This window comes from Lathamus discolor, chromosome 4 (assembly GCF_037157495.1).
Source record: "Lathamus discolor isolate bLatDis1 chromosome 4, bLatDis1.hap1, whole genome shotgun sequence".
In the NCBI taxonomy this organism is placed as follows: Eukaryota; Metazoa; Chordata; class Aves; order Psittaciformes; family Psittacidae; genus Lathamus; species Lathamus discolor.
In genome coordinates this window covers 127,219,911-127,230,333 of record NC_088887.1, presented here as the reverse complement: position 1 = coordinate 127,230,333, position 10,423 = coordinate 127,219,911, and the positions used below count along the sequence as shown (strand labels likewise).

General features: G+C 57.6%; 1 protein-coding gene across 1 annotated transcript; it reads right to left on the bottom strand.

Moving 5' to 3' along the window:
- Positions 1-2,790: 2,790 nt before the first annotated feature.
- Positions 2,791-8,672, bottom strand: WDR73 (WD repeat domain 73). Its single transcript, XM_065678968.1, has 8 exons — positions 8,588-8,672; positions 8,289-8,356; positions 8,060-8,142; positions 7,106-7,194; positions 6,439-6,506; positions 5,515-5,673; positions 4,325-4,699; positions 2,791-3,351 (listed from the first exon to the last, which is right to left on the bottom strand). The coding sequence occupies exons 1-8, from the start codon at positions 8,626-8,628 to the stop codon at positions 3,113-3,115; spliced, it is 1,122 nt and encodes a 373-aa protein (XP_065535040.1). The 5' UTR covers positions 8,629-8,672; the 3' UTR covers positions 2,791-3,112.
- Positions 8,673-10,423: the final 1,751 nt, after the last annotated feature.

Genomic DNA, 10,423 nt, shown 5'->3' with positions numbered 1-10,423 from the left:
CCCACAGGGCATGACTGTGGCTGGCCACGCGGTGTCTGGTGAGAATGGGGTGCAGGTGATGAACAAGCAGTGTCCAGTCTGTGCCTGCTGAGGAACGTCACGTTGATGGTTCAGTTCCTAGGAGCCGTGCCCTATAGGCTGGCACTATGGGATGGATACACCCAGGAGCTGGTGCCCACCAGCAGGATTGTGGCCAACAGGTCAAGGGAGCAGCAATGAGGGGAGATACAAGAGTGGGATGTCTCAAAGGGACATTGTGAGAGCAAAGGAAAACCTAACGCAACCGCTGTGTGCAACAGCAGGGGCTGAGGAGAAGCTGGTGCTGCAACAGCTCTTGCAGAAGGTGCTGAAGTGTTTTTAAGATGGGGACTTCTGCTTTGAGGCCTTGTGTTGCTCCTTAAAACTGCTGGGATGGCTTTGGGGGGAGAAGGTGGGTGCCAGGGATGTGGCTGCCCCATCCCTGGCAGTGCTCAAGGCCAGGTTGGACACAGGGGCTTGGAGCAAGCTGCTCCAGTGGAAGGGGTCCCTGCCCGGGGCAGGGGTTGGGGCTGGATGAGCTTTGAGGTCCCTTCAACCCAAACCAGTTGGGATTCTATGAGAAATGCCATCACCGGCATCACGTTAAGAGGAGATCCCTCTGCGCATCATCCCTTTGTACCACAGATGCAAGTGCTTCCGTTTGGACATCGCCATTCCCTGGCAGATCCAGGTCAAGCTGGACAAGAAGGGTTAAGATCTTTCGGTGGGGGGGGGGAAAGGGAAGTTCAGATGGGTACAAACTGTGCTGTTGCTCAAGTCCTGCTCCTCTGCGAGTTTGCTTCCGCATCCTCTGCACCGCCTGCATCAGCGTGACGGGGAGGGCGTCAGGCTCATCTCTGCTGCTTCTGCCCCTCAGCTCCCCCAGCACGGCCCTGCAGTGGAGACAGGGAGGAAGTCTGGCGGTGGGGAGGGCTCTGGGGGCCAGCCCCACAGCTGCAGCAGCAGAGCCCTGCACGTCAGCTCCTGTGGGACCCCCCCGTGGGCTGGGTGCACCCCCGGAGTGTGAGCAGCGGCTCAGGGAGGGGATCCTGCCCCTCTGCTGCAGGAAGGGGAGACCTGAGAGCAGCTCCAGTGCCTGAAGGGGCTGCAGGGAACCTGGAGAGGGGCTTGGGACAAGGGCCTGTAGGGACAGGCCAAGGGGAATGGCTTGAACCTGCCCGAGGGGAGACTGAGCTGAGCTCTTAGGCAGAAGCTCTTCCCTGTGAGGGTGCTGAGGCGCTGGCACAGGGTGCCCAGAGAAGCTGTGGCTGCCCCATCCCTGGCAGTGCTCAAGGCCAGGTTGGACACAGGGGCTTGGAGCAAGCTGCTCCAGTGGAAGGGGTCCCTGCCCGGGGCAGGGGTTGGAGCTGGAGGAGCTTTAAGGCCCCTTCAGCCCAACCCATTCCATGGTTCTCTGATTCCCCAGAGTGCCTGAGCTCCAGGATCCCTCCCTGGGCCCCCTCCATGTCTGCATCCCCATCAGCCACACACCGCCCTTGCTGGGACTGCCCCAGGTCCCACTCTTGGGCCAGAACCTCCTGCCCTCACCACTCTGGACATCCCAGTGCAGGGCATGGGCACACGATGCTCCCATGGACCCAGTACCTGACATGGAGAGCCTGGAAAGCCAGGAGCCGTCTTTGCAGCCCCTTACTGGGGCTCAAATCCTCCCAGCCCTTGGCAAGACCCCACTCACCCCAGTCTGACATGGCCAGAGCTGGACTGGTTCTGCCTGGGACCTCCCAGCAGTGGAGAGGAGGGAGAGGAAGCATTGCTGCACCAGTGCTCAGCTCCTTTGGGCTCAAAGAGGCTTCCTTCTTCCCACTGCTGGTGGTGACAGAGGCTTCAAAGCATCAACCCCCCAGGTTCAGGCAGGCCACAGGCGCCTGTTTCACACTGCCACACAGGCAGGGATAGTTTTGGGATACTTTTGGGATAGTTTAGGGTGTGGAATGGCAAAGCCCACACAGCTTGTGCTGGAAGAAGACCCATGAGAAGCTTCCCTCTGTTATCAGATGGCAGACAGAGGCTTCCAGCCTCAGCCCCCGCAGGCAAACATGCGCGTCCATGACCCAGCAGCGCAGGGCAGCACAGCACATTCCCAGCTCCAAGGCTTCCCCAGCACAACCTTCACCCCAGGCCACCCATTGCAGCACCCAGGCTCAACTCTCAGAGCCCTCTGCACCCTCCTGACTGCAGAAACAGGCAGTGGGAGGCATGAGGGGACAGGGAATGTGGGGTGCTGGGAGGCAGGATGCAGCCTGGCACGTACTCTGTGAGCCTTTGCCCTGCAAGATGCAGCTTGGCTGCTCCTGTGGGAGCAAATCGCAGGGCCAGAGCAAGGCAGGGACCCCCTGCCTGTACCCCTGCTCAGCTCCTCCCTGAAACAGGCTGGTTTTCATGGTCAGGATATGGAGCAGAGTCCCCCCCCCCTCACTAAATAGCACCTTGGTAACAGAGTAAAACCAGTGCCTGGCTTCCTGAAGCCCAGGAATTCCATTAGCTCCATCGCATTTCAACTTCCACTGGGGGGAAAAGCACCAGAACATCCCAGTGCCTTTGCTCAGCAAGGGGAAGGACAAAGCTTGCAGCAGGCTGGGGCTGCAACGGTTGTTCCTGTTCCTTTTGCAGGCTGCGGCTTCCTGAGCAGAGGCCACCCTACTCGTGACACACGCACGTGATGATCTACCAGCACCCCAATGGGGTGCACAGCCCTCCCCCGGGTGCTGCAGGCGGGGAGACAATGGGTTAAATATACCACAGAGCAGGCTGTTTCTTCCAACTGCTCCTTTTGTGGTGGCTCTTTGCTTCTGAAAAGCACGTGTGTGACAAGGCAGGACGCGGGGCTATGATAAAACGGCGGCAGGATGCTCGCTGTCGGTAGATACAAGCAGGCTACTACACTGCCACTTGGAGACAGGAGAACAACTCACCCCATCAAGAGTTCGGATTCTGTTTCGAAAGAGCTCTCTGCAGTTGGTTCTGTTCACTACAAAGCGGCTCGCCACAGTCTGTGCATGCAAATGGCCACCTCCCAGCCTACACGCAGGAGAACAGAGACAGGAAACACCTCGCAGCTCACCGCAAGTACAAGCTACCCACACGTCCCTCCGGGCTGAACCCAGTCCCAGATGCTCAGGGAACCATCGCTGGCTGCTGACAGTAAAGTTCTTGGTTTCTGTGGGTGCCACGTGTGAGCTGTGACCAGGAGAGGGTCTCCAGTGCTGGCCTCTTCACCAAACGTGTGGCCTTTGTGGACAAAGGTTGGTTCTGCTGGCCTGGCGGAGCTGTCCCAGCTCCCAGTGTCATACACGTGCACAGTCCCATCGAAGCCTGAGTTAAAGGAACAAGAGACACCACAAGTCAATCACGTTGTACCAGTGCTGCTGGGAGAGAAACCAGGCCAAAGGCACAGCCTGAAAACCTGTGAGAGCAAAGCAGCCAAAGCCTCTGAGGAGCTTGCCTTGAGCTCCCAGCTGCTGAGGTGAACGCAGGCCAAATCCCCCCAGCTTCCACATTCACTGGTTGGATTTTGCAATGCTCTGGCCATGAGGCAGCTTTTGCTGCCCAGCTGCTGTTATCAGCAGTGTCCCTGCAGCCAGGAGGTCACTGGCACCGTCAGGGCAGTGTGTGCAGAGAGCTTGGGGTGTGTTCTAGGAGGGAAGCTGGAGCCCCCCCAAACCCACCCAGGCTCCATCTGTGGTTGTTGGGGAGAAGAAGCAGTAGAGGACATTGAGCTCTCAGGTCTGCTGGCTCCAGGGGCAGCTCTGAACAGCCACCCCCTGCCTGGGGTGTTTGAGGTGGGGTGGAATTGCTAAAGACACAGCTCAAACTGTCCCCTGTCCTCATAAGAGGGCTGGAGCCCCTCCCGCAGGGAGCCAGGCTGAGAACATTGGGGCTGTTGAGCCTGGAGAAGAGAAGCTGCGTGGAGACCTCAGAGCAGCTTCCAGTGTCTGAAGGGGGCTACAAGGATGCTGGAGAGGGACTCTTCATCAGGGACTGCAGTGACAGGACAAGGGGTGATGGGTTCAGACTGAAACAGGGGAAGTTCAGGTTAGATAGAAGGAAGAAGTTCTTCCTGTGAGGGTGGTGAAACACTGGAACTGGAACTTCAGTGCAAGGAAGAGGTAGATGCAGTGTTCAAGGCCAGGTTGGACAGGGCTCTGAGCAAGCTGCTCCAGTGGAAAGTGTCCCTGCCCGTGGCAGGGGTTGGAGCTGGAGGAGCTTTAAGCCCCCTTCAACCCAAACCATTCTATGATTCAAAAAAAGCCTCCAGAAAAGGAGCCCTGTGCCCCAGAGCACATACCCGAAATGGCAAGGCAGCCTTCCAGAGCAGGAGCCCAGGACACACACAGGAATTCTGCATTAGAGCTGGGCGAGGGAATGCTGCACTTTGCTGAGGCCAAAGGCTCCGAGGGTTTCCTTACATCTGTGAGGGTGAGGTGGCCTCTGTTCGAGAGGCAAGCTATGGGCTGGGAGCTTGAGGCAGAGCCTGGAGCTGTCTGCCTCACTCCCATGCACCACCGCTCGTCACCCAGCACCCAGGGGACAGACACAGCCTCCAAGGGATCCTGCGGCTGCCGAACGTCCCCCAGGTACAGCTGCCCCTTGGCACAGCACAGGAGCAAGGTGTTGCAGTCCAGGAATGCCAGGCCACTGAGCTCCTCGCTGCTCCTGGGGGCTGCAAGAGAGAGGAGGATCTCAGGTGGTGTGAGGAGGATTTGTCTGAGCCTTGTCCCTGGGGGTGGCTTTCAAAGCATTGTGTCCTTGGGCTGCACCCCCAGAGCGTGAGCAGCAGGTTGAGGGAGGGGATTCTGCCCCTCTGCTCTGCTCTTGTGAGACCCCACTTGCAGCACTGTGTGCAGTTCTGGGGTCCCCAACATAAGAAGGACGTGGAGCTGTTGGAACAAGTCCAGAGGCCATGGAGCTGCTGCGAAGGCTGGAGCAGCTCTGCTCTGGAGCCAGGCTGAGAGAGCTGGGCTGGGGCAGCCTGGACAAGAGAAGGCTCCTGAAGGGGAGACCTGAGAGCAGCTCCAGTGCCTAAAGGGGCTGCAGGGAACCTGGAGAGGGGCTTGGGACAAGGGCCTGTAGGGACAGGACAGGGGGAATGGCTTTAACCTGCCAGAGGGTAACAGCCACAGACAGCTCACTCAGGAGCAAACTGATACTAGTGAGTGATATGACCCTGAGGGCAGCACCTCCCTTGTCTGGGCCAACACACTCAGCAGCATCCCTCTGCTAACCCAATTCTGTGCACTGAAACCATCTGTGGTGCTCTCTCAGGACTCAGATCTGGGGCAGAAGCCTGAGGAATCACTGTCATGGGAGTAGTGAGAAGCTGGAGAGAGCCCAGAGCATTGTAACTGCTTTCAAAATACATCTTTATAGCCTTGGGCATGCGTCTGGAAGCACCCACGCAAGTGAAGTGTTTGCTGCTTGAGCAGTTCCTCTTGCTTTACCCAAAGCTTTGCACCAGCAGACATTTGACTGGAATACCTGCCATGTAGATATTTTTCCTTGATTCCACCTCTGTAATGTGGACACTGTCAAGGGTTGATCCATGCAGGACCCACTGGGCTCTGGCTGCTGTGGTTGCAATTCTAGCCCAAGGATGCCCATTTTCTGTAGGTATGGCACTTACAGGTTTAATAACATCTGTTTGGGAGATAAGAGCAGCTGTAAAGCACATCAGGAGTCAAGTAAGCCCTGGGATTAAGCTGTTTCACAAAGCTAAAAGTGACCTACTAAAGCAATAAGGAAGCCAATTACGACTAAAGCCCTCACCAGAATAAACCCACTGTGCCAATACATCCAGCCAGGATTACCATGGCAAATCCAGCCAAACACATGGGAAGTTGTGAAGCAAGACGTTGATTTTCAAGGAGGAAGAGTAAGAAAGCTTTTAACGATGTTTTGCACTTCCTTTCTGGTGGTTTCAAAGTGTTTCCCAATTTTGCTGTAGCAAGGCAACAGCAACCCTTTTTCTAAGGCAGATAGAGGCTTGGAGAACTGAGGTGTTTCATGGACTAACCTGAAAAGTGGTGCAAGGAGCTCTTTTATTTCCAGCCTCTGGAGTTGCAAAGGTAACACTGTGCCAACTGGATACGGAAGGAGTTTGTTTGTATGATTAAGAGCTTACAACTAAGTGGAAAGCCACTGTGAGAGGCCTAAATCTCCTAATTTACTTAGGAGGTTTATGCTGGCAAGTCCATCTTTCCAAGCCACCAGAGTTGGCACAGACACTTCTCTGGTGCCCTTCTCCAGCCCCTGCCATGCAAGGGCAGTCACTCAGGATGTTACCTAATGGGACTGGTGCTCCTCTCCTCATTTTATACCCAGGCAAAAGGGGAAGCTAAAGATGCTCGATGCAAAGACTGCATTGCGAAACTACTCCAACTGAGAAACGTGTCTGTTTCTTACTAGAGTCCTCTGCTGACACCTTCCAGAGCTGGAGGGAGCTGTCTGGTGGGCCACTGGTCACCAGCAAGCTGAAAGAACAAAAAGAACCCCATAAATCTCTTCAGGAGTAAAGAGCCTGGGACAAGGTGCTCTGCTGCTCCTCCTGTGCTCAGGGGCTTTTCCCTGTGCTTGGAGCTGAGAAAGGGTTGGAAGGACAAGGATCCCAGAACTCCTCACACCAGGGTAGACACAGTCCCAGGGCATGGCATTGAATTCACACACATTCCATAAGTGCTAGACTAAGGATGGTGCAAAGAGCTCCAAAGTAGCATCAGGGGCTCATGTGGGAGGAGAGAGCTGAAGGGGTGAAATGAATCAGTCAGAGGGAAGTGTGTTTGCTTGGCCTAACAGCAGGAAAAGAAACCTTTGTGAAGGCACACACAGAGCCCCTGGGGCTGGCAGGGCTGCAGCAGCAGGGTGCAATCCATTCTGATGAGCACCCCAATCACTGCTCCTCTCCAAACACCAAGACAAGGTGCTGGGAGGAACACTACATGTCACTGGCCTGCAGCTCCCCTCCGTACTCTCACAGCTAGGTCAGGAAGCAAGGAAGGAAAAGGAGCTTTCTCCCAGTGGATGAGCTCCTTCTGCATCTCCAATATGCCCTGAAAGGACCTCAATGCCTTACCTGGTGCCAGGCACACACTTCAGGCTGTATATGGGGCGGTCGGAAAATCCACCACATTCCACCTTGAATTCTCTCTCTGGAAACAGGCTCTAGAAATCAGAAGCAAAGTGATTTCTTATCACTTAACAATGCAGAGCTTGGTGAGGTTGGTTACCCTGAAAAGAGACAGAGACACAAGCCACCCTCTTCTGCCTGCCCAGCAATGCCCGTTTCAACAGGAGCTGTAGGATTGAGGGATCAAGGAAGAGTTAAAGAGAATCTGGAGAAAGCTCTGTCAAGAATCATATCATAGAATCCCAGTCTGGTTTGGGTTGGAAGGGACCTTAAAGCTCCTCCAGCCCCAACCCCTGCCACGGGCAGGGACCCCTTCCACTGGAGCAGCCCCTGTGTCACAGAATCACAGAATCCCAAGGGTTGGAAGGGACCTCAAAAGATCATCTAGTCCAACCCCCCTGCAAGAGCAGGGTAACCTACAGTACATCACACAGGAACTTGTCCAGGCGGGCCTTGAATACCTCCAGTGTAGGAGACTCCACAACCCCCCTGGGCAACCTGTTCCAGTGCTCTGTCACAGCCTGGCCTTGAGCACTGCCAGGGATGGGACATCCAAACCTTCTCCATTCATCCCATCCCAGTCTCCCAGCACCCTCACAGGGAAGAGCTTCTGCCTTGTATCTAACCTAAATGTGCCCCGCTTCAGTTTGAATCCGTCACCCCTTGTCCCACCACTCCAGTCGCTGATGCAGAGTCCCTCTCCAGAGCACCCCCCTTCATCTCCATCTCCCCTCCAACAACTTAAAGCCTTTCCCCTTTCTACTCACAACCTGGCCAAGCCCTTAGCAGAGCAACAGGCCCCAGGGAACAGCCTGTGACCCCCAGCCTTGGCGCGGTCTCCGAGGACCCCAAGCCGAGGGGCAGGGCGGGATGCGGTGCCCTGCGCCCCGCAGCACTCACCTTGCTCACCACGTCCCGCACCGGCGGCAGCAGCTGCAGGATCTCGTTACCACCGGCCTGTCCGTACCCGGCCACGAAGACACCTTGAGGGGGGGGGGGGGTGAAGCAGAGGCACACGGTGACGGGCCTGTGGTGCCATCCAGCCCTGCACAGCCCCGCTCCTGCGGCCCTGTCCGACCCCATGGCCTCCCCTTCCCCACGGCTCCCCTCAGGCCCAGCGCGCACTCACGGTTCCCCGGGGCCCATTCGAGAAGGCGGGTGGGCTCCTGGAGCTCAAAGACGTGCAGGTCCTCGTACCTGCGGGGACGAGGAGGAGGAGGGAGCAGCGGCGGAAGGGGAAGGGGAAGGGGAAGGGGAAGGGGAAGGGGAAGGGGAAGGGGAAGGGGAAGGGGAAGGGGAAGGGGAAGGGGAAGGGGAAGGGGAAGGGGAAGGGGAAGGGGAAGGGGAAGGGGAAGGGGAAGGGGAAGGGGAAGGGGAAGGGGAAGGGGAAGGGGAAGGGGAAGGGGAAGGGGAAGGGGCCTCCCTCACTGGCTCAGGGACTGCACCAGCCACTCGTCCTCCCTCTCCATGGCAAGGCGCGGCGCTGACGTCACTCGGCGGCGCGCCGCAGTGACGCTCCCCACCCGCGCAAGGGCGGCTCCGCACCGGTTGGAGCCGGTTAGAGCCGGCAGCGCTGAGGAGAACGTGGGGGGCGACCGCCGCCATGAGGGGGACAGGCGGGGGGGCTGCGGTGTGCGGCCGGGAGGGAGCGGAGGGGATCCGCTGTGGTGGGGATCTGCTGTGCAGGGGATCCGCTGTGGTAGGGATCCGCTGTGGTAGGGATCCGCTGTGGAGGGGATCCGCTGCGGAGGGGATCTGCTGTGGTGAGGATCCACTGTGATAGGGATCTGCTGTGGAAGGGATCTGCTGTGGAAGGGATCCGCTGCGGAGGGGATCTGCTGTGGAAGGGATCCGCTGTGTAGGGATCCGCTGTGGTGAGGATCCACTGTGGTAGGGATCCGCTGTGGAAGGGATCTGCTGTGGTAGGGATCTGCTGTGGAAGGGATCTGCTGTGGAAGGGATCTGCTGTGGTAGGGATCTGCTGCGGAGGGGATCTGCTGTGGTGAGGATCTGCTGCCAAGGGGGAGAGTCCCTGGAGGGGGCCCACCGTGGGCAGCGTGTCGCGGTGCTGGGGGGCACATTCAGGTCTCGTGGCGGTGTCCGAAATGAAGCGTTCTTTTAATAAAAGGAGTGATCAGATGTGGGTGGCGCAGGCACAGGCGTGGGGCTGTGAGGGCAACGGAAGGAATGACGCGGTGTGGGTCTGGGCCGCTCCTGGGGCAGCCTGGAGAAGAGGAGGCTCCTGAAGGGAGGCCTCAGAGCAGCTCCAGTGCCTAAAGGGGCTGCAGGGAACCTGGAGAGGGGCTTGGGACAAGGGCCTGCAGGGCCAGGCCAAGGGGAATGGCTTGAACCTGCCCAAGGGGAGACTGAGCTGAGCTCTTAGGCAGAAGCTCTTCCCTGTGAGGGTGCTGAGGCGCTGGCACAGGGTGCCCAGAGAAGCTGTGGCTGCCCCATCCCTGGCAGTGCTCAAGGCCAGGTTGGACACAGGGGCTTGGAGCAAGCTGCTCCAGTGGAAGGGGTCCCTGCCCGGGGCAGGGGGTTCATTCCCCACCTCTTTGTGCAGCCTGGGCCTCCCCATGGACCTTTTGCTGTTCTGTTCATAACCATGTGTTGTTCTCAGCTACTTCGCTCTTCCCTGACAAGCACTGGGCTCCATTGCCTCGACTCCGGTTGCCTGTGCCAAGAGGTTGCTGCTCAAACCAAGGTTCCTGGGTGTGAGCAGGAGGTGGTTGCTCTTCCATGGATCCATTCCTCTCCAGGGAGGCTCAGACAAGGTGCTGAAGGCTCAGTGCAGCAAATCCCCTCCGGCTTTGGGCTCGGCGCCGGTGATGGAGACACTTGACAATCACTGCTGATAACTGGGTTTATTATCACTGTGCTTTCTCTGCCTTCTGCCTCAGCTTCCATTGGTGTGCGGGTGCTGTGAGGCGACCGGTGGCTGTGTTCCGTAGCACTGGAAGGTGGCAGCCTCCAGCTTCTGAGGTGGCTCTGGAATAAACAAGAACACCTGGTTTGGACAGAAATCCATCTGGATGTGAGCCTCTGAGCCTGGGCAGGGTCTCCTGTGTTAGTTGGCATTCTGGGCTGGTTATTTCCTCCTGCTTTTCACTCTGCTGTCAGTGTTGTCAGGGAGGAGTGGAGGTGCTTTGAGTGGGTTTGTAGGGAGGTTTCCTGAGCTCCTGCAGTGCTTGAGGATGTTTCTGGGTGATGTGAAGGGTGCAGACATGGGTTGTGTTGTCTGAACTCGGTGCTCAGGGCTGCTTC

What these genes read in the sequence shown, in the direction of transcription:
- WDR73 (XM_065678968.1), bottom strand. Translation starts at nt 8,628, where the DNA reads ATGGAGAGGGAGGACGAGTGGCTGGTGCAGTCCCTGAGCCA. An exon ending in CTGGTGCAGTCCCTGAGCCA is followed by an intron (nt 8,357 to 8,587) that starts GTGAGGGAGGCC and finishes TCGTCCCCGCAG; the next exon opens with GTACGAGGACCTGCACGTCT. An exon ending in GAAAAATATCTACATGGCAG is followed by an intron (nt 4,700 to 5,514) that starts GTATTCCAGTCA and finishes TCTCTCTTGCAG; the next exon opens with CCCCCAGGAGCAGCGAGGAG.